This window comes from Balaenoptera physalus, assembly GCF_965194825.1.
Source record: "Balaenoptera physalus genome assembly, chromosome: 8".
In the NCBI taxonomy this organism is placed as follows: domain Eukaryota; kingdom Metazoa; phylum Chordata; class Mammalia; order Artiodactyla; family Balaenopteridae; genus Balaenoptera; species Balaenoptera physalus.
The window spans coordinates 16369521-16393863 of NC_138887.1; the positions used below are offsets into that span (position 1 = coordinate 16369521).

The 24343-nt window shown below is 38.9% G+C and overlaps 1 protein-coding gene across 2 annotated transcripts in view; it reads right to left on the reverse strand.

Annotated features, from left to right (window-relative positions):
• The window catches only part of PRKAR2B (protein kinase cAMP-dependent type II regulatory subunit beta), a 109043-nt gene that overhangs the window by 9709 nt on the left and 74991 nt on the right, over nucleotides 1-24343 (reverse strand). For both annotated transcript variants that reach the window (XM_082473616.1, XM_082473615.1), the window contains exons 4-8: nucleotides 23117-23200; nucleotides 13108-13214; nucleotides 9485-9638; nucleotides 4736-4837; nucleotides 3251-3325 (exon numbers count right to left, since the gene is read on the reverse strand). In XM_082473616.1, the coding sequence (XP_082329742.1) occupies nucleotides 3251-3325; nucleotides 4736-4837; nucleotides 9485-9638; nucleotides 13108-13214; nucleotides 23117-23200 (522 nt within the window). The remainder of the gene's footprint in view (nucleotides 1-3250; nucleotides 3326-4735; nucleotides 4838-9484; nucleotides 9639-13107; nucleotides 13215-23116; nucleotides 23201-24343) is intronic.

The following is a 24343-nucleotide window of genomic DNA, read 5'->3' on the forward strand; positions in this document are numbered from 1 at the left end:
CAGTAGATGCACAAAAAGCTTTCTACAAAATTCAATGCCCGTTTATGATAAAAACCCTCCAGAAAGAAGGCATAGAGGGAATTTACCTCAACACAATAAAGGCCATATATGACAAACCCACAGCCAACATCATTCTCAATGGTGAAAAACTGAAAACATTTCCTCTAAGATCAGGAACAAGACAAGGTTGTCCACTCTCACCACTATTATTCAACATAGTTTTGGAAGTTTTAGCCACAGCAATTGGAGAAGAAAAAGAAATAAAAGGAATCCAAATTTGAAAAGAAGAAGTAAAGCTGTCACTGTTTGCAGATGACATGATACTATACATAGAGAATCCTAAAGATGCTACCAGAAAACTTCTAGAGCTAATCAATGAATTTGGTAAAGTAGCAGGATACAAAATTAATGCCCAGAAATATCTTGCATTCCTATACACTAATGATGACAAATCTGAAAGAGAAATTAAGGAAACACTCCCATTTACCACTGCAACAAAAAGAATAAAATACCTAGAAATAAACCTACCGAAGGTGACAAAAGACCTGTATGCAGAAAACTATAAGACACTGATGAAAGAAATTAAAGATGATACAAACAGATGGAGAGATACACCATGTTCTTGGATTGGAAGAATCAACACTGTGAAAATGACTATACTACCCAAAGCAATCTACAATCCCTATTAAATCCCTATTCAATGCAATCCCTATTAAACTACCAATGGCATTTTTCACAGAACTAGAACAAAAAATTTCACAATTTGTATGGAAACACAAAAGACCCTGAATAGCCAAAGCAATCTTGAGAAAGAAGAACAGAGCTGGAGGAATCAGGCTCCCTGACTTCAGACTATACAAGAAAGCTACAGTAATCAAGACAGTATGGTACTGGCACAAAAACAGAAATATAGATCAATGGAACAGGATAGAAAGCCCAGACATAAACCCACACACACATGGTCACCTTATCTTTGATAAAGGAGGCAAGAATATACAATGGAGAAAAGACAGCCTCTTCAATAAGTGGTGCTGGGAAAACTGGACAGTTACATGTAAAAGAATGAAATTAGAACACTCCCTAACACCATACAGAAAAATAAACTCAAAATGGATTAAAGACCTAAATGTAAGTTCAGACACTATAAAACTCTTAGAGGAAAACATAGGCAGAAGACCTTATGACATAAATCACAGCAAGATCCTTTTTGACCCACCTCCTAGAAAAATGGAAATAAAAACAAAAATAAACAAATGGGACCTAATGAAACTTAAAAGCTTTTGCACAGCAAAGGAAACCATAAACAAGACAAAAAGACAACCCTCAGAATGGGAGAAAATATGTGTAAATGAAGCAACTGACAAGGGATTAATCTCCAAAACTTACAAGCAGCTCATGCAGCTCAATATCAAAAAGCAAACAACCCAATCCAAAAATGGGTAGAAGACTGAAACAGATATTTATCCAAAGAAGATATACAGATTGCCAACAAACTCATGAAAGGATGCTCAACATCACTAATCATTAGATAAATGCAAATCAAAACTACAATGAGGTATCACCTCACACCAGTCAGAATGGCCATCATCAAAAAATCTACAAACAATGCTGGAGAGGGTGTGGAGAAAAGGGAACCCTCTTGCACTGTTGGTGAGAATGTATATTGATACAGCCACTATGGAGAACAGTATGGAGGTTCCTTAAAAAACTAAAAATAGAACTACCATACGACCCAGCAATCCCACTACTGGGCATATATACCCTGAGAAAACCATAATTCAAAAAGAGTCATGTACCACAATGTTCATTGCAGCTCTATTTACAATAGCCAGGACATGGAAGCAACCTAAGTGTCCATCGACAGACGAATGGATAAAGAAGATGTGGCACATACAGACAATGGAATATTACTCAGCCATAAAAAGGAACGAAATTGAGTTATTTGTAGTGAGGTGGATGGACCTAGAGTCTGTCATACAGAGTGAAGTATGTCAGAAAGAGAAAAACAAATACCGTACACTAACACATGTATATGGAATCTAAAAAAAAAAAAAAAAAAATGTTCTGACGAACCTAGGGGCAGGACAGGAATAAAGGGGCAGACATAGAGAATGGACTTGAGGACATTGGGGAGGGGGAAGGGGAAGCTGGGACGAAGTGAGAGAGTGGCATGAACATATATACACTACCAAATGTAAAATAGATAGCTAGTGGGAAGCAGCCGCATAGCACAGGGAGATCAGCTCGGTGCTTTGTGACCATCCAGAGGGGTGGGATAGGGAGGATGGGAGGGAGACGCAAGAGGGAGGAGATATGGGGATATATGTATATGTATAGTTGGTTCACTTTGTTATAAGACAGAAACTAACACACAACTGTAAAGGAATTATACTCCAATAAAGATGTTAAAAAAAATAATAATAAAATAAAATAAAATAATTACTCTTTTCTCAGCCTCACACACACCTTGAATCTTGTTTCACATATATTGAAAAAGACAATACTTCAGATAAAGATGACAATACAGTGTAATATTGTGATACAAAAATTACAGAGTTTGTTAAAAATCTGTTTAAATCATGCAATCAATGCTTCAAAACTGTAACTAGGAAATAAGGTACTATCATTGGTATGCTTTAACTGTCTTCATAAATCCTACCTCTTGGTAGAACTGTTCTAACCAAGATGCATATGTATTGCTTCTGGTTCCAGTGGGATCTTAGAAAAGCATTAGGGGTTAAAGAGCATGCTGGCCCCTTAGTGCCTGTAGTGCCTGGAAGCCAGTACAGTACATGGTGCAGTGTGTTCCCTTCTTGGTTTATTTCATCAGGAAGCAGCCTCAGGAAGTTTTGCCAATGAACCGATCATGCAAAATTCTACATCTTCCAATGCTCCTTCTGGGTCCTTATTAATAAATCTCATGGAGTGATTACCATTTGTTTTCCTCTTATAAATGACATTCTTTATACATGGGACCTTCATGTCAGGTACAAATATAAAATCATGCAGAAATCCATTTGATGATTTAATACATATTCATTAAGAGTTAGTTACAAAAATAAAAATACTCAAATAGCTTGATGGCTGTAAATTAAGCCATTTTTAACAGGTCATTTGGTAGAAATAATATTCATTTAACCCATCACTACATACTAATTATAGACACACATGAAAATTTTATCAAGACTTACAGTGTGTAAGAGTCTTTTGGAAAATAACCCCAAACTGAATTCCATAAAAAGTATTATACCTGAGCAATGATTTGTTCTCCATCGTTGTATACTTTGGTGCCTATCACATCCACCACTTTCAGGCGCTCAGAAACCTATAAAAGAAAAAAAGATAATACACTTGATAATACTGTATTTGTATTTAATAATACAAATACAGTTGTATTTGATAATACAAATGGGTTTGAACTGTGCAGGTCCCCTTATATGCAGATTTTTTTCAATAAATATACAATTGGCCCTCTGTATCCACAAATGTGGAACCCGGGGGCTAAGGAGGGCCCAGTGTGAGGGACTTGCGCATCTGCAGATTTTGGTATCCACCGGGGTGGTCCTGGAACCAATCCCTGTGGAAACATAGGGACAACTGTATTAAACAGACTAATCAGGTAATCGTAACTATTTCAGGCGTTTAAAAATGGTAGCCTATAGGCCAAATAAATTGAGCAGCGTGTGGGTTTGTGTGTGTGTGCATGTGTGTGTTATATTAATTAACTGCCAGCATTTTAAACAAATTTTTCATAAAAACTTGAATTTCCAGCTTCTCTTGAAAAATCAGGGCATTCAGCAACACTCAGCCCTTATTTCCATGCAGCAAAAATAAACTCTGGTGGGCTAGCAGCTGTTTCTTTAGATGGAGCACATGTTTTCAAGTTTACCATTTCTTCTTTTTATGTACCTAGCTCTGAAGGCGTTTGAATTTCCAACCCCTGACCTATTTTTATTTAAAGAGATCTGCTGCTGGAGAAGATCAGCTGCCCAATATGCATTCTGAAACGTGGCCCGAACTGCTACTCGGTGGATACTGACAAGCCAACAAAGAGACATGTTAGCAGACTGGTCCGTCAACCCCAAGGATTCTGGCCGAGATGCTAGAAGGATGGCACTGCTATCGCTAAGGTGGGGAAGAGAGGGAAGGAGGTTTGGGACGTGTTAGGTTTGAGATGTCTTTTAGACATCCCAGAAGAAATGTTAAATATGCAGTTAGATAAATGAGCCTAGTGTTCAAGGGCAGGGCCTTGCCCAGTGATGTCAATTTTAAGAAGCATCAACATAATAGACATTTAAAGCCAGGGGATTTGCCAAGTTCACCATGTGAATAAGTGTAGCCTGAAAAAAGAAAGAGAGACCTTAGACTGTCAATTTTAAGAGGAAAGGAGGAAAGGAATAAAGAAGGAGAGGCCAGTGAGGACATTCTGTATTTAGATAACCTCTTCCTATAAAGGCTATTGCCTACATTTATGTGACTAGTTTAAGTCTGCTTTTAGATAGAGACCACATATAAATCTGCTATAGATGCTCCTAGGAGTCTATTACTTGTAAACGACAAAACAAATGCAGTTACAGGCAGTAAAAGAGATACTAAGCTATAAAAACACCGTAATCTTTTCAAATTAAAATATGGATAGATTATTATTCAAAGAAACCTTCTACAGAACTAAGTATTCCTAACAAAACAGAATCTTTTAAAGCAAAATAAAATAAAAGCACAAACATATACTTACTTCCAAAGATTTAAGGAATGGCAGTGACTCAATAAAGCTTTCATACATTTTTCTCTTTTTGGCATTATTTTTTACAATTATCCTCCTGAAGGTTACCCTGTCCTAAAGACAGAATATCAAATACAAAGATAGTTAAAAGGTAGACTTTATGGAGAAAGAAAGTTTGAAGAAATAGTTTCATTTTATTCCCTGTAAGGAACAAACAATAATTGAAGATTTTGAAATAGAAAATTAACATTACTACACTTCTGACTCATTTCAGATTTTTATTTCTTTAAGCATAAATATAGAACCATATTCATGTTTTTTAAAGAAAGCAACAGTTTACTTTTTATTCAGAACAGAGATCTGACCAACATGTAACTGGCGGACTACACCCACTAGGTGGCGCTGTCGCACCATTTAAAAAATACACCAGCTCCTTGTTCGTTTTCCACCCCCAACTTTTTGAGATACAATTGACCTACAGAATACTGTGTAAGTTTAAGGTACACAACATGTTGATTTGATATATATTGTCAAATGATTACTACAGTAGGGTTAGTTAACACCTCTGTCACCTCACATAATCACTTCTTTTTTGTGGTGACAACGTTTAAGATGTACTCTCTTAGCAGCTTTCAAGGATGTAACACAATATTGTTAACTATAATCATCATTTGTACACTGGATCCTCAGAACTTATTCATTTTATAACTGCACCCCCACCCCCAGGCCCTGGCAACCACCACTCTGCTCAGTTTCTATGAGTTCAAACTAGCACTGAGTTCTTTTGCTATAGATAACCGCCTTGGAGGGTTACAATTTGGTGGGACATGACTAGCATTGTTTTTGAGTTATAACTGGCATACGACATTATATTAGTTTCAGGCATACAACATAATGATTCAATATTTGTATATATTGTGAAATGATCACCACAATAAGTCTAGTTAACATCCATCACCATACATAGTTACAGAATTTTTTTTCTTGTGATGAAAACTTTTAAGATATACTCACATAGCAACTTCCAAATATACAATACAGTATTATTAACTGTAGTCACCCTGCTGTACATTACATCCCCAGGATGTACTGATAACTGGAAGTTTGTACCTTTTGACTCCCTTCACTCATGACCAGCATTTTTATTAAAAAAAACAAAAAACAAAACCAGAATAGGAAATCTGAGTGTGCATCCCTTTTAGTAAAGTGTTGAGTTATATATTTATTTCAGTTATACACAAAGGCACACACACACATGCACTGGTGGTGACATTTCCTAATGTGTTTCTTGTGGGTTGCGGTAAAAAATACATGAAAACCAGTATCAGAAAATGTTTTTAAATCATGAAAGTACAATGTAAAGAGATGTTGAAAAATTATTGACTCTAGGGTTTTTGTCACCTTTTAAAAAAGGTGCACAGAAAAACTACAACTTTCTTGAGTAGACTCTGATTCCAGTGTTTATCATGCTCATCATTCTAAAATGTTCCTATGTTTATACTACTTAACCTCAAAGATACCACACTGAATTAAGGAACTAGGGAAAACTTTAAAGGTAATGGCTCAAAAAATGGTTTTCCTACAAATTTTATATTTTAAAAATTCCTATAGAACATTATTTTAGTTCTCAGTTAAGAGCCCCTAGAATTATGTTACTTCTGCATACACTGATAACTGTACCATCTTAATATAAAATAAAATTAATTGGGATATGTTCTTTAATTAGTAAATTACTATGCCAACATATTAGGGCTGAATTTAAATGAACTGATATGATGGAGAAAAATACCAGTGAGGATATAAGTCTCTAGGAAATTAAACATCCTGTTCTCCAATTTAGTTTACTACAATTTTATAAGGGCTGTAATTTGGACTTGTTGTGTACTCTTAATCATTTTTATAAAAAGAGAAAAATTTTCAAGATAATTAGTAAAAATATTGAAATAATTTCCAAGTCTGGTTCTGCATCAGAATCAGCTGTTGTTTTTTAAAAAAAGGTTTATTCTAACATCCCAGACTTTAATGACTCAAAATCTCTGCATATAGCACTCTATAATAATCTGTATTTCGTAAAAGCGCCCCGAGTGATTCTGATATATAATCAGGTCTGGGAACCAGCTGCAACACCATTTTATGAACAGAGTTTACTGCAAAACAGAGAAGACTAGAAATAGGTTAGCAATTTAGAAATTAACCGTAATGAGCTACACGTCTCAGGAAAAACTTTCTATTAGTGCCCACCTCTTCACACCCACTGTGACATATAAATAATATCCACAAAGTCCCATTTCAAATGTTTTCATCCTAGTCATTTCAATCAATCATTGCCCCTCTGAATCACCAGCATGGTCTTGTAGATCAGTTAATCCCCCAAGGCTAACAGTGACCTAGTCTTATTTACAAAGTTAGACTATTCTACAAAGGACTTTTCTCTTGAGATTTGCTTATCTTTACACCTGCACTTACGTGGCAGAGCTCCAACCTGTTGGTCTTAAAAGCAAAATCTCTTTTCTACTCGGCTTTTGCTGAAAGGGGGCTAGTTAGGTGAGCTGCTAAGAAAGCAGGTTTGAAGTATTAATTATGTTAAATATTATAATTTTTTAAAAACACCTATTGCACTTATGCACATCCCCAAGGTGATCATCACAAACTGCCCACTTTCATAAAGCTTGAAACATGTACAGATTAGTAACAAAATCTCTGAAAATGCTTAATCCTACCTGAGAACATAAGTATCACACGCCCTGGGAAATGCTGGACCTTTGTCCCTAGTTCAAGGTTCCTTCCAGGGCTGAGAGGACTATCAGTATTCAAAGGGCAACCCGCTAAGTGTGTGACCTTGTTCCAAGGACCTGCAGGGAGAAGGCTTCCTTACCATGTGACAGTCTGACCCTGGCTGGCAACCCTATCAGGATGATTAAATTTTAAATGATACCTTCCTTAATGAAAGAGATAGAGACCCGCGGCTGCGAGGGCAGGCAAATGCTTCCTAGGGGCCAAGTCCGCTCGGGTTTGGAGTGTTTATTTTGCTGGCTTTGGGTATTCAAATCTTTGATAGCCCTTAAGACATTTCAGCTCCCTTCCACCTGAAACAATTCCAATTTTGCTTCCACCACTTAAAAAGTGACTCATCACATTTTTAATAAGTAAACAGCAACTGCCTGGGTCTAATAAGAAGAAATGCACAATATGTCTTGTTTCTCTGATCAAGAGCTATTTTTATCAGTTGGATCCACGGCGGAGTCAAAGGCTGAGTGGTGGCTGAATAATGTGTAACTTCTCTGAAGCTACAGTCCTTGGGAAGGAGACTGTTAGCAAACTTCCTGTTACTTCAACCTCGCCTCCTTCCACGAAAGGATTTGAGAGAAATAACCGAGTAAACGCATGTCAAAACTATAGGATGGGATGTTTTCAACAATTTTAAAAGGAAATACAAGTATTGTCAACACTCCCTTTAAATCAGGGCTGTTTAAAGTGTGTCCTGGGCACCGGCAGCCACTGGTGTCTCCTGGGAGCTGGTGAGAAATGCAGAATCACAGGCCTCATCCCAGACCCGGTGAATCTGAATCTGCATTTTAACTGGATTCCCAGGTGATCCCTAAGCACCAGATTAAACACAGTCCAGAATCAGCTTGCCTTGGGTCGGCTACTCTGCATCCTAAGATCATCTATGAAAAGAATCTCCCTCCCCCACCAACCCAAATGTTTGGGTTTTTTAAAAATATTTATTTACTTGGCTGTGCCAGGTCTTAGTTGCGGCACATGGGATCTTCGTTGCAGCATGTGGGGTCTTTAGTTGTGGTGTGAGGGGGTCTTTAGTTGCAGCATGAGAACTCTTAGTTCTGGCATGCGGCATCTGGTTCCCTGACCAGGGATCGAACCCGGGCCCCCTGCATTGGGAGCATGGAGTCTTGGCCACTGGACTGCCAGGGAAGTCCCCCAAATGTCTTTAAACCAACTTTTAAGTCTTGTAGAAACAGCACAATTAAGAAATTTTCTTTAAAAGCCCAGGTCTGAGAGTCCCAACCCCGAGAGTCTGATTAAGTTTGTCTGTGGTAGGGCCTAGGTGAGATAATTTTTTTTTTTTTAACACCTCCAAGAAATTCTGATGTGCATCCACGTGAGAAGCACAGGCACCAAGTATTTTTTCTCCACACAGCTGCTTGGCAATGCAAAGTTGTTACCAATCAATTTATACAGCACGGAGAGACTCAGTTTACAGTGGTTTCTCAAGCATGCATGAGAATCACCCAGTGGGCTTGCTCAAATACAGACTGCTGGGCCCCATGGCCAGAGTTTCTGAGTCAACGGGCCTGAATCAGTAAGTGGGGCATCAATTTGCATTTCTAGCAAGTTCCCAGGTGATAGAGATGCTACAGGGCAGGGGCCCACACTCTGGGAACCACAGATGATAACATTTACCACAGATAGGTATCTGAAAAAACAGCACTGAAGCCTTTGTTTGTGTGGCTGGTTGGTTTTTAAGAGTGGGTAAAAGAGGAACATTTTGGATCTGAGTGTCTTTCCCACGGCCAGCAGGTTAAACTCCTGACTCAATCTGGGAAAAGAACATGAAGTTTTAACTCAGCACAGTCTTAGTGTCCAATAGTTCAGCATCTAGTAGTTGCTTAATAAATTCCCTGATGACTGATGATGATCCCAAATAAATCTACCTATTAGAACTAAAATACTGTAGCCACCTGGCTTCTGTCATCATGATTTTTACAAATGACATTCAGGTCAAATAAATACTTCACTCACCAAGCCCCACAGAGCACCGGGAGAGGTAGCAGTGATTGTAGCTGCTCTGGGCGTATTGTACATTAAGGCCAGTTCGCCAAAACTCCCACGATTGTCATAGTTGCCAACACACCTTCCAACACCATCACATTTCACGTAGATATCAAATGTTCCTCTGTTGCACATGTGAAAAAGAAGACGCAAAAGTAATTCAAGTAAAATCTCATCACGATAAAACATGAGCCCTGGGAAATACAATCTCATTCTTTTTTTTAAAAAAAATCATTTATTGCTTAGTCTTATGGCTGGGACATCATAACACATTCACCCAGTTAAAGTTTTACATGTCTAGAAGGGTGAATAGTGACCTGGCCCAGCCATTCAGTTTCCTCCCAGATACGCCACTGCTCCCAGCTTCTTCTGCATCCTCGCAGAGATCTTTCCGTCGGGGAACAGCGGGAGCTGGGTAGGCGCAATGAGAGCTGTCCACAGGCACAGTAAGGCAACACGAGTCCTCCCTGAGACTCAGGACACACCCAAGGGTGACAGCCGAGGATGGGCTCTTATTTTCCTTTCCCCTCTGATGACAGCAAGTAATAAAAGGGCATCAATATGTGAAAAAGACACCACCAGTTCCAGACAAGCAGGAAGAAGAGACCATCCACGGGACGAGGGTGAGGCCCATACATGCGCCTGCTGTCTCATCGTCTGGGGTAAATGAGACTAAACAGCAAATATTTAAGGTATTGAAATAAGCGATAAAAATATAACTAAGACTGCAACCAAATGCAATATGCAAAGACAACCATCTGAAGGAATGTGTGTGAATCTGCTGACTGCAGTGATCTCTGAGTATAAGAATTGTGGAGGATTCTAGGGACATTCACTACGTAATTAAAGAGTTTTTGTTTCTAAAACGAATATGTATTACTTTTGAGATCAGAAGAAAAGAATTTTTTAAAAGAATATAGCTCTAACAATCTGGTCAGGCACTGCTGTACAGTACTTACAGGGTCCTTTATAATCTACAGGAGGGGCCGGCAAGCTGAGGCCCAAGACTGGCTGCCTGCTTCTGTAAATCAGGTTTTATTGGAAAGACAAACACAGCGGCGCTTTCTGCATTCTCTGTAGCTGACTTGTGCTATGACAGCAGAGTTGAGTAGCTGCAACGTAGACCTCATGGCCCAGAAAGCCTGCAAAATTTACTCTCTGGCTCTTTATGCCATCTGGCCCTTCATGTTAGACTGACCCCACAATCTAAAAGTGGTAGAAATTCAGGCTAAGTATCTGATCCTGGTCTTTTTACAGTCGTTCTGTGCTTATCTTTTAATTGGGTTTCTTTTTCTAGGCAAGTAAAACTGTCACTGCGCTGCATATTATCCAGATCCTGTATTTCTGGAAACTGCATTCTTCTCGTGGAGAACTGTCTTTCCATGTACTGTATCTTAGCAGAGAACACGGTTTCAGGGCTTGCTGAAACACCTGTGAGGGCAGACAGGAGAAACTCTTTGGCTTTATTCTGTTGGCTAAACTCTCTAGCAAAGACAAAACAGGGAGTGCTTTTAAGATTAAGAAAGGATTATCAATGGTAAAGATACAACAAAAGCAAACACATAAGATATTAGAGACAAAAGATATTCATGAATAAGAATAACTGGCTTTTAATATAATTCACGGCTACAATGGCTGTTTCAGGGATACCCTCTGGAATTTGTTTCATGAATAGTTATTTTTCAAGTATAGATTAATTTTTCTATTTATACTCTTTACACGTTTGCACTAAAACTGTTTTCTATGTTTTCTACTTTGAATAGGATAAAATACACAACAAATGAGTTGACGAGAAGTACAGTGAGATACTAGTCCAGCTGAAATCATATCAGTCTAAAAATCTGCTAAAATACCGTGTGCTGCCTTTTCATATAGATTTCTCCCCTGAGAACGTGAGGCCCTGGGCAGGGCAGAGCCGCGAAAAGAGCACACACAGTGGCCAAGAGACCCAGATGCTGGGTCGGCTCCACACTCATCATCTGGGTGACCTGCGCCGACTCGCATCACTTCTGTGGGCCTGAAAACTGTCATCTGTCAAAACGGTGACAAGGATCTAACTGAAAAGGGAAGGTGCTATATACAAATGTAAGGTGTTTTTATAGTCAAAATACCTACTAAAAGAAAATTATTCCTGTACTACCTTTGGGGTTCGCATAGACCCCTACAATTCAACACGATTCAACAGCTGAGTGAATTTCTGAGGTGTTTCGTTGATGAAAGCTGTTAATGGTACCAGAATCATGACTTTAATTTACATGTGGGACAATTCTAAAATCATAGAGTCCAGCCCCAGCCCTGGCTAGTGCAGCTCTCCCAGGTCACCACGGACTTAGGGTTGAGGGACTGAGGGACTCGGAGAGCATGTGCTACTGATGCATGAAAGGTACCACCCACAGAGCCCAGATCAGGGAACGAGGGCTAAGCAGACGGGGGCAGGGGGGTGTGATTTTCTGCGGAGCCTCTGAGTAGAACACAACTTGGCCCAGAGAAGCAAATGTAATCCGACAAATCAGGCTGGGAGATGATCTGTGTTCCATACAAGCAGGGCGGGGGTTGGTGGTGGTGGGGTGCTTGGGGAAGCCAAATGTCTCATCAAGACCTCATCACCATGTTACAGAAGTGCAGAAATGAAGACCCAGTCCAGGCTGCGCCCCCCTTTTACATCTTAGGGTTGTTACCTAAGTATTGCTAAAAGCACCCTGTTCTTTTTTTTTATGTTACTTTATTTTAATTTTTTATAGCTGATTTTAATTTAATTTTATTTTTTGATACAGCAGGTTCTTATTAGTTATCTATTTTATACAAATTACTGTATATATGTCAATCCCAATCTCCCAATTCATCCCCCCCAGCCACCCCGCTTTCCCCCCTTGGTGTCCGTCCATACGTTTGTTCTCTACATCTGAAAAGCACACTGTTCTTTGATGAAGTCAAGCACAACTTAAGTTTTCTGAAATTAGATTTTCAATATAAATGCAGGCCTTCTCACTTAAATAATTTCTCTACAGAGTTTCTAATAGACAAATATAATAATGCATAAACAATTTCTGGAAAGACACGCAAATTACTCACTCTGCTGATTAGATGATGCTAAAGAAGTAGGAAGAGAGACTAACTTTTCACCTTAGGCCCCTCTGAAATATCTGAATCTTTTAAACCATTAGCACGTTTTACTTCATTAAGTAATGACAGAAGAAACTTTTTAGAAAACATAATAACAGATTGAGTTATACGGATTCAATATCCCAGATGTTGTATTATGCTGCTATTCTCACAGTAACAGCCATCTCTAACTCTGTAACAGGCATCATTACCTCTCAATTAGAAGTTAACAAATGAGGAGGCTCCCAGTAAATGACAGATTTCTAGATTAACCAAAAGTCACCAGTCTTCCATACACTATGCCTCTTTCCATGACGTAGCACGGTTTCACTGCATGGGTTCACTGTAGGTGTGTAGGGCCAGTTACACAGGAATAAGGGTCAAGAGGCAATAGCAATTATCGTACATTAATCTGTCAGTCGTTACAATAACCACTGAGATTTTCACAAAAGGTTCATTACATTTCAGCAGCGAAGTTACACAAAACTTACCTATCAATTACATAGAAGTTGTCGCCATCATCACCTTGATCAATTACATGCTCTCCTTCCTTGACCAATTTTTCAAACATGGCATCTAATACTTGAGACATCTGCTCCTATTTTTCAAAAAAGAAAAGACAATCTTGGTTTATCTAGAACATGTTTAGCTTTATATTTAAAGAACCATAATTAGCTTATACTTCTGTGAACAAGCTCAAAGAAATGGAAATATCATCACGGCCATTAAGTCTTGTCAAAAAAAATACACAGAATAGTCCTCGTCACCACATACAAACCAGATGATTATATATTTACTCTCATATTCAGTACCTGAATAAAAGTAATTATAATTAGTCTATTTCAGAATGTTTGCAACTATCACCACTTTAATATGAAAAATTAACTACCAAACCATCATATACCTTGTGAAATATAATCTTAGCAACTAAAATGATCAAGTTAATAAAGAACTACTGCAAATCTCTTTTAAAGATACCTAAACTTTTACAAAACTTCCCTATTTTGGTCATCACTAGAATTTATATAGAGATTACCTCTATAAATACTTAGTGAATTTAAATCCTGACTCCAATCCTTCTTGGTTTAGCACCAAAAACAAAATAGAACCAAACCAACAAGAACAAAACCAAAAAAGATTGTAGCAAATATTCCATCGCTATCTTTTCTCACTAAGGTTCTCTTCAAGAAGCAACCACACACCTCCCTAGGACAGATTTATTAAAACTGAAGCCAGAAACATCAAACCTATCAGTCAATAACTATTTAAAATTTTTTATTCTAAAAGCTATAGAATTTTTAGAATAGAATTTTTATTCTAAAAGCTAAAGTGTGCTTTTCAAGGCTTAAGGATAAACCTCGGCTAGTGAGAATAAACTAGGAGGCAAAAGAAATCTTTCCTCAGAACAAATACAGGAACAATTCAAAAACCTTTGAATAGTTAAAAACAAATGGATACGGAGAAACAGTATGGTGCACAGGAACAGAAAAGTCAGAAGTCATAAGAAGGCTTCAAGTCACTCCCAGGCCAAAATCAATTACTATTATAAACAAATTAAGGAGCTGAAGACAGATTAGAGGGGGAAAAAGATGCAAGTGGAAAACACAGGTTGAAGAAACAAAATATTCTGGATCAGAGCATGAACAGACCACGTGTGATTCTCTTCTTTTTGAGACACCATTAACATTTCATAGAGACTATCAAGGTACGACTCCACAACCATGAGAATGGGAAGGGGAAACTGGCAGAGAGATTTCTAGAGCAAAGGGAAGTTAAATGGGGGCAGAGAAAGCATGCAGCCCAGAGAAGGGCAGGTGGGGCTGCAGTGTGGAGGGGCTGACCACCTGTCAGAGCTCCAAAGGCTCCAGACGGGGAAACACCCGGTCCAGTCAGAACGGGACTGAGACACAGCTGAAACAGGTAGACCGATTCAAAATCCTCCACGATTGGTTGATACCTTCCTTCCAAACGCCTCAACCCTGAACACAGAACACCTGGCAACCAAATATTAACCCCAATTCTTCCCAGACAAAAGATCAGAGTCAGGTTCTTGGGAGAAACTGAATAAATGAGAACTAGAACAGCTACTGTGAAGACCGGTGCCCTGGCACAAGGACCTTCACTTGCTGGGATGAGGGGTTCCCCCATGTTAACAGCTGGCCCCCTGTCACTCAACCAGCAGGACACTGGTGGACAGCCCTGCCATACTTATTCAGGGCTCCACATCAGCTTTCCGTGGCCCCTCTGGTAGCCTACAAGACTAAGATAAACAGCAGTATAACACCAAATGAGCTAGAAAATTCAAGAACAGTGACGAGCTTTCAGAAAGTTCTACTTTGTATACCCAGAGATGTTCAAGACAATGTTATATCCATGAGATGAAAAACAGGATATTTAGAAAAAGGGCCAATCACAGAAAAATGGGTAAGTTGAAAACTGAAAACATGATTACCAAAATTTGAAAACTGAAATCATGATTACCAAAATTTTTTCTTCCTTTTAAATATTTTATTTTTGAGAGCAGTTTTAGCTGCTCCACCCCCTACCCTGCCACCACAGTGACCTCAGACACACCTGACTGTTACTTTCTCTGCTTAAAATGCTACTGTCTATAGTGTGTGTCCGCTGCTACGGTGCGGCATGCCATGTTGCTCCTTCCTGACATGGCACACACGTCTGAGCCCCACCACTGGAAGTTTTAGCTTCACAGCAAAATGGAGCGAAAAGCATAAAGAGTTCTCATAAACCCCCTGCCTCCCCCCAGCCTCTCCCCTACTGTCAACATCCCCACCAGAAGGTACATTTATTACAAGTGATGAACCTACACTGCCATCATTATCACACAAAGTCCGCAGCTGACATCTGGGTTCACCTTTGGTGCGGTGCTGTACACTTGGTGCGTTTTGACAAATGCGTAACATGTACCTCCCATTACAGAATTTTCTTGTAAAAGAACTAAGAAGGTAAATTAAAATAAAAACTTCAAAGAAAGTCAACAGATGAAAAGACAGGAGTTCCAGACAAAGAGATATTAGAGATAACAAAGGGGAGAAAATAATCAAAGAAATATGGGATGAATTTTCCAGAACCACAGGATGTAAGTTTTCAGACTGAAAGGGCTCACTCAAGGGCCCAGCACAATCAAGGACCAGAACCTCCACACCCACACGACAGTGTGGTTTTAGAACATCAAAGATACAGACCTGACCTGCAAAGCTTCCAGAAAAGGGGGAAGGAACTCTTAAAAACACAAAAAGGATGTTCAACTTCTTTCAAAATAAAGAGGAATGCAAATCAAAATTGAAAGGAGATACCCTTTTTCACCTGCCAGATTCAGAAAGATAAAAATGTTAGACTAACACACTGGTGGAGATGGTGTGGGAAGGAGGGTTCCTCCCGCAGACGGCTGATGGGAACGGGTCTCAGAGGGCGCACTGTCAACAGTCAGTATCACTTCAAACGCGCTACCCGTCACCTCACTCTTCCTTGTCTAGGAAGTTATTCTGTAACACATTTGTCAAATGACATGTGCATGGGCATTTTTCACTGCAAAATGTGCATTGTAATAGCAAAGAATTGAAAACTCAAGTTTATCTACAGGGCTCTGGATAAATAAGGTTGATACATCCATGCATTGGAAAGCTATGCAGCTATAAAAAAAAAAGTATGGATTTTAAGACCCCCTATCTTTTACTGGAGTTGCTGACAAGCGCGAGAACACTCAAAGAAGGGCAATCAGGAAATCTGAAACCCTGCTGTAGGAGGAACTTCAGCGAACACATGCTATCTGCTGCCACAATGATGATGTCTGTCAGTGATTCCAGAGGCCACGACTGGGACTGCTGGGTGGAAGTTTCTGGAGGTTTTGGAACAATGTAAAGACCTAAGAAGGACAGCTGTCTAGCAGTGACAGGGCAAAGAGATGAGCTCCCTGTTCCTGTCAAGACAGGCTCCCATCTTCCACATGCTGTCAAAAGGGCTCAGTGGTTTTCAAACTGTTTCCTGGAAGCCAGGGATTTTGAGGAGGTGCTTCAGTGATCGATTCTGTAAACAGTTGATTTTTTTAAACCATTTTTTAAAATTGAAGTATAGCTGATTTACACTGTTGTGTTAGTTTCAGGTGTACGGCAAATTGATACAGTTATACATATACATTTCAGATTTTTTTCCCTTATAGGTAATTACAAGCTATTGAATATAGTTCCCTGTGCTATATAGTAGGTCCTTGTTGATTATCTATTTTATATATAGTAGTGTGTATATGTTAATCCCAAACTCATCCTTAAAGGGTGTTCTAACCATTAAATATTAAAACTAAAGTAAATCAACATGTTTGGATGGATTATATATACATTTTTTATGAAGTAAAATTTCATGTCACATAAAGTTAACCATTTTAAAGTGGACCAGTGGCCACAAAGTTGTGCAACCACCACCTGTACCTACTTTCAAAACATTCCGCAAAATGGGTGCAAAAACCGTGCACCCATTAAGCAGTCATTCCCCATTCTCCCCTCCCACTAGGCCCTGGCAGCTACCAATATGTTTTCTGTCTCTATGGATTTACCTATTCTGGATATTTCATATAATGGAATCACACAATATGTGATCTTTTGTGTTTGGCTTACTTCACTCATTATAATGTTTTCAAGGTTCATCTATGTTATAGCATATATCATACTTCATTCCTTTTCATGGATGAATAATATTCCACTATATATATACGAACACACACCACAATTCACTTACCCATTCACCTGTCGATGGACACTTGGGTTCTTTCCACCTTTTGGCTATCGTGAATAGTGCGACTATGAACATTCATATACAAGTATTTATTGGCACACCTGTTGCAATTCTTTTGGATCTACACATGGGAGTGAAATTGCTGAGTCATATGGTAATTCTATGTTTAACTTTTTGAGAAATGGCCAAGCTGTTTTCCACAGTGCCTGGACCATTTTACTTTACCACCAGCAATGTACCAGGTTCTGATTTCTCCACATCCTTGCCAACACCTGTTATTTTCCTTTTTAACAAAATGATACCCATCCTAGTGGGGGTGAAGTGGTATTTCATTGTGGTTTCGACTTGTATTTCCCTAGTGACTAATTATGCTGAGAATCTTTTCATGTGCTTATTGGTGATCTGTATATCTTCTCTGGAGAAATGTCTATTATTCAAGAACTCCGCACATTTTAAAGTTGGGTTGTCTGTCCTTCTGTGGTTGAGTTCTAAGTGTTCTTTCTATATTCTGAATACGAGGCCCTTCTATAAAGCTCTTCTAAGAGTTTTATAGTTTTACAGCTTACATTTAGGTCTTTGATCCATTTTGAGTTAATTCTTGTACATAGTGTGAAGTAGGAGTCCAACGTTGTTCTTTTGTGTGTGGATACCCAGTTGTCCCAGCACCATTTATTGAAAATAAATTTTTTTTCACTTTTCCCAGTGAATGATCTTGGCATTTTTGTTGAAATCAAATGGCCACAGATATATGGGTTTGTTTCTCGACTCTCAACGCTATTTCCATTGTTCTGTATGTCTATCCCTATGCCAGTAACACACTGTTTTGATTACTGCAGCTTTGAGGTAAAAGTTTTGACATTGGCACGTGTGAGTCCTTCAACTTTGTTCTTCTTTTTCAATATTATTTGGGATGCCTCTTCTTGTATATACAATGTTAATACATTAGACAACAGCAAAACACAATGTGTTTTCATGGTTTAGCTTTATAATACATAAATGCTACCAATTTAAACTTTTATAAAAATAAATACTGATAAAAATAATATTAAGAAAGAATATGAAAACTCTATAAATACAGATAAAGTGTTAGGAAAAAAAAAAAAGAACTGGGCAAGAACTCTACGTGTAGAGTTTGCTGCCACCAAAATTTTAAAAAGAATATACTTGTATATACATAGAGTAACCCTAGAAAAATATGCATGATAGTGCTAAAAGAACTTGGCTCCTGAGAAACTGGATTGCTGGGAGACAGGGATGGAAGGGAGATCTCCTTTCACTGACTACTCTTTTGTTCCTTTTGAATTTTTGTAAATTCTATACGCATACTGATTTAAATTTTTTAATTAATTAAAAAACCAAACTCTCCATTTAAACAGAGAACATAACATTACATCTTTATGTGGGTAAGAAAAACTTTGAGAAGAAAGAGGGTGATGGGTTTGCAGGACATGGCTTTCATCCCCTCCCTGGGTCCCCGTGTGAGCTCTAGCACCTATGTGTGAAACAGCAAGCAGCCAGGGCTGAAGATGAAGCCAATGGGGGGCAGTAAGACAGTGCCTTCTCGATGTGGTGCTAATTGGGAGTTCATCAACCCAGGCGACATACAGTCACCTATCAAAATTATGAAGTTTGATTAAATAGTTTACTAATATTTTATTTTTCTTATTATTTATATTTCAACTCATTTAGAGCAGACGGCGGGGGGGACTATCAGCTTTATTGATTAGCTAGCTCTAGCCTTGAATGTCAAATGGAGAAAAAGATGAAATATAGTGCTATAGCAAATTTTTTTTTGTTATTTTGGAATTAGCTGCATTTTAAAACGTTATCAAGCTTAAGAATTTGTACATGGATATATGAAAAAGTAATCCCTGGTAAAATACAGAACAACTATTTCTTTTAGAACTTCTCTATGTGACAAGTGTCTGTTCTAGTCAATCAAAATGTAATTTCCCCATAATTATGCACAGAGTGAAAAGAACATAGGAAATATTTAATATGCAGAGGCTTATCTCGGTGACTGACAGCTACTGTAGGAAATCCACATCTTATTCGCCTACAGAATGTAAGTTAGAGACTGAGCTCGGTAAAAGGGCTTTGACTCCCTTAAAAAATAACAATTTACTCTCCATTAATGAAAGAGCCTATCACATAGCATAAGAAGATTATTTCAGTTTACCTAAAATTAGAAATATTTCAGAAGAAAAATGGCCTACTGAGTCGAGCATTAAAATATTCATGAAAAGAACATCTTCAAAGAGGTTAATAATTATAAATGCTGTGCTCAATGTATGAATATACAGAACTCCAAGGAAAAATGTTCTGAGGTCTAGGAGATGCTAGATTTTCAAGCTAAAGAACGCCTTTAGGAAAGTCAAGTGAGATAGTGGATGCAAAGCCAAGACTGTTCTTCTTGCTGGTTAGTAATTACTGCTTCCCTTTCCTCCTTCCAAGTTTCTCCAGTTCAGGAAAAGGTACCACCTCCGCAGCCAGACTCTGGGGGTCATCCGAGACTATTTCTGTCGGGTCCCGATTCATTCAGTCAGCAGGTACCAACTTCTGCTCGTCCTGAGTATTTTATGAAACCATCCCTTCCCCCCTCCTCCTTAGTTGGGCGTGTTTCTTTTCCCTGGACCACAGCATGGCTCTTTCCTGGATCCATTTCCTGGCATGGATCGCGGTGCGGTTTCCTCACTGAGCTCCTTTCCTTTGTTCCTGACCTATCGTCTCTCGCCTTTAACTCCACCCCCTACCCTGCCACCACAGTGACCTCAGACACACCTGACTGTTACTTTCTCAGCTTAAAATGCTACTGTCTATAGTGTGTGTCCGCTGCTACGGTGCGGCATGCCACGTTGCTCCTTCCCGACATGGCACACACGTCTGAGCCCCACCACTGGATGTCTTCCACTTTAGACTCCAGCGTTAACGCGCTCTGTGCTTTTCGTTCAGCTGGCGATTTCCGACTCATTTTCTGAGGCTCATCTCAGGTGGCCTCTCCAGCTTCCTGGATCCTCACGTGCGGCTGAGAGACCCTCATCCTCTCATAGCGCCCTGACCGTATTACAGCATTTATCATGTTTTACCAAATTGCTTTGTATGTGTATTTGAATCCCTCACTAAATGATAAGTTCCAAGAGCACAAGAACCATGTCTAAGTATTTTTGTGGCATCCTACGCTTCATACAGGCCCTGGAACATAGTGGGTGGTCAAGGAATTGACCTGAAAGGAGCTGCTATATGATAGGCAGATTATATAAGTGGAATATATAATTCAATTTAAATGCATTTGGGTTATGACAAAAATTGTATACGATAAAAAACTAGAAAGCTGCTTAAAATATGAACTTAACTTAAAATCTTCAATCTGCTATGTTTGGGGATAATTGTCTTATTCCAGGTGGTTATTTGCTGAGAAGAATTAATTGTTACTTATTTATATTCTGTATCATTCTTAGAAGGATTTAAGATAGTAGGGAAATAAATCAAGATGGTATGAGCTCAAATTCAAAAAAAGATCTTTTGGAAACAACTATGTAAATATATTTACTTCCTCCCTATAAAACATTCAATAATGATAACTTATGAACTTGGTAATTCATCAATGGGCTTTTTCTTTTTTGTCCCTATGAACTGTGACCTTTAAAATATAAATATTGAAGACCTTCATCAGAGCAGCAAAATCTAAAAAAAGGCTAAAAAAATGCCTATGTTTATAAAAATAACCATTTTAACTTAAGATGCTCCCTGCCAGAATATACCAGGAAAAGTTTTTTTTTTAATTATTTTAAATGCAACCAAAATTTTCACAATGCTTTAAAAGAGTTAAAGTTGAAATGGCAAGAAAAATCAATTTAATTTAGAGGATGGAATAGAATAGGCAGCATGCCAGGAAATTATAACTGGCAGTGATTTCACTCCTGCCTGTTCATCACTTACTGTTTGACTACACAGTATCACTGTTCGGTCACTGCTGAAGCATTAAAATACCAGTTGAACTGAATAGAGAAGCACGCAAACAAAATAACATATGGTAGTACCAAAATACTGACCTCGAACGTTTTCACACTGGGCTCTGGTCCTTCCTACTCAAAGTATGGTTGTGGGCTGACAGCGTTGCCATCACCTGGGACCTTGTGAGAAATGCAGACTCTCAGGCTCCACTACTGATCTACTCAACCAGAATCTGCATTTTTAACAAGATCCTCTGATGATATACAGGCACATTAAAGCTTGAGAAGTACTGTTTTTGGTGACCCTGAAATTCTCCCACACAAAGCTCTGGCCTGAAAATAGAGAACCTTCTTGGCTGAAGCTTACCCCTAAGGATAAAACTAAGGATTAATTTCATAGCTGTCTTCTGTGTGTATCTGAAGTAAAAGAATTAAATACTTAGTTTAGTTCCAATAGCAAAATTATCATCTTATATACACACATAAAGTTGTATCCTTCCACTAATAATTATTTGGTCTCATTCTGGTGGGAGATCATTAGAGGTCATAGTTTCATGTCCTTTATTTCACAGAATCATTATCATTCTAGATAAATGAAATCTGAGATTACTTGGAAACCCATCAAAATTTAACAAGTTCCTTTTAGTCACTTATTCTACTATTTAATACTACCAGGAAGATTTTCCATTCATAAACGAAATTCCTAAATTTTCTATCTTAATCCCATTTCTTATTCTTCCATTGTTAGAGAAAACTACCAGCAACCCTTTCTTTAGAGCTCCTAGTTTTGCAGACTTGGTGGTAAGTAGAGGACGTGGATCAAAGTGGACAAAACTTGTATTATGTGGCCCTAAAATAAAATCTCCACAGTCACACAATATAATCTGTGATCCTGGAGGATATAACATTAACATAAATGGTATTAGAAACCAAAGAGCTTTTAAAAATAATTTCAGGGTATAATATGACCCAGCATAGAAGACATTGTATAAAGCAGTACTTTCCTCTTTATAAAAAATGGCCTTTTTAAAAAGACCTCATCTTAAAAGAGTGGGTCTTGATTAATGCATTCTTCTCTAGGGCATCAATCCGAAAACTATTAAGATGTTGAGTTTGACCGAAAAAAGAATCGAGGTAAGTTACCAAAGTTGACTCAGGTTTCACATGGGGAACATAGCAGCAGGGGCTCTTTCCCCAATGACCATATAGCAGTGAATAAGCATAATCCGTGATGATGGAAGCAGAGCATTTAGGTCAGGGTGAAGGGCAAAGTCTGAACAGTACGGTCACTCCAGAAATACACCCCAAACCAAAGACTAGAGATTTCAAAATCTTTATGAAGAAAAAAAAACCCTCTACCTTTAAAGCCAAGTAAAACTTTACTTTAAAAATATGTATAATATGAAAGTCATACATTAAAATAATGACTATCACTGACTGGTGAAAGAGACATTCCCCCATGGGCCCTGTACATCCCTACATGTTCCTGTTGAGTGGGCGAAGAATGCAAAGTCTTAACCTCTCTTCACCTGGGCCACTTCTCAGGGCTGTGTTTGCAGCAAGTAACCTTGAGGGATGAGAAGCCTTCCGCTGACAAACAGGCGCTCACTCCTTGCTATGATAGCAGCGACCTCCCCAGCTCCTAGAACACAACCCACTGCGTATGCAGACATCTGCAGTGGGGCCTTTACATCGCCCTGGGTGATGTTAGCTTGTAAAGAGGGTGAAGTCCAAGATCCTGCACAGTTCTCCACATGAACACTGAAAAAAACCCATTGCTACTATTGAGATTTTATCTTACCGGATCCAGGTTCTTAAACAGCAGGATGTCTTTGCAAGCTTCTTGCAATCGATTTCTTTGATCATCAGTTTTTGGATGTATAATCTAAAAGGACACCAAATTAACAATTAGTCTACTCACCTTATTCATAAGGGATAAAATTTCCTAGCAGGATATTAGAAGGAAGAACGGTTAGTGCTGAGGTTCACTTTAGATGACTAGACATTAACTACCAGCCTGCTAAATAGGGGAAAGTAACACAGTTTGTCTCAGGGAGGTGGTGTACATTCATCAATACAGTACTTGCAAGTTTTTTCAAAGGAGTGTTTCCCCCAGGTTAGCAAGTTCATTCTGTAAGGGTCTGCATTGGCTAATCACTAAAGACACCAAGGCTCCAGTCAGCGGGAACATACAAAAGGACAACATGTTGTAACAGCTATGTTGGAAATCTACAGACTGCCTTTATTCTGCTTAATACTCTTTAATACTGTTTCATACTCTTTACCACTGAATTTAATACTCTTTCAGGATGTAGCTCTTTCCTTCAAAACTTGATAAAGCCTCTAGAAGTGAGTAAATTCTTACCTGTCTATTGCATTAGATGTTAAATACATTTTTATGCACAATGTACATATAATAACTACGCCCACGGACAGTGATTTTCCACAGGGAGCAAGCAATCACGCACTGTCCCACCAAGGAGACTATGGATCTGAGGGAGAATGAATCCAACAGTCTTGGTGCGCTCATCTGAGAACGAGTTCAAAGAAAACCAGTGTACTGTTTGCTCAGAAACTTTCATTCCCGAGGGTAAAGGCCAACAGAACGCCTTCTGCAAGTGCGGCCCACTCTCCTGAGTCCCTTCCGACCAGCAGAAGGTTCACGGACTTGGCCCCAAAGGCCCATTCTTCTGTGAACGCGGGTACTGTGTAACTATAAAATGAGTCAGCGAGGCAAGAGATGGTCCTAAAAGCAGAAGACATTGAGTTGGTCTCCCGGAGACCCATACACCACCTTTTGCTATTCTAACATTCACACACAGAGTGACTGCAAGAGAGGAGGCTGAGCAGGAGCCCCACCGTCACAGCAACCAGGATCGGGCAGCAGTGAGCTTTGTGCCCGTGAACACATCACAACTCACAACGGGAAATTAAAATCGGCATTTCAAACCCATCTCAGATGGCTGAAAATCAGGCCCAAGAAAAACTGAGGAAATGTACAGTATATGTGTACTATTTATGTGTGTAC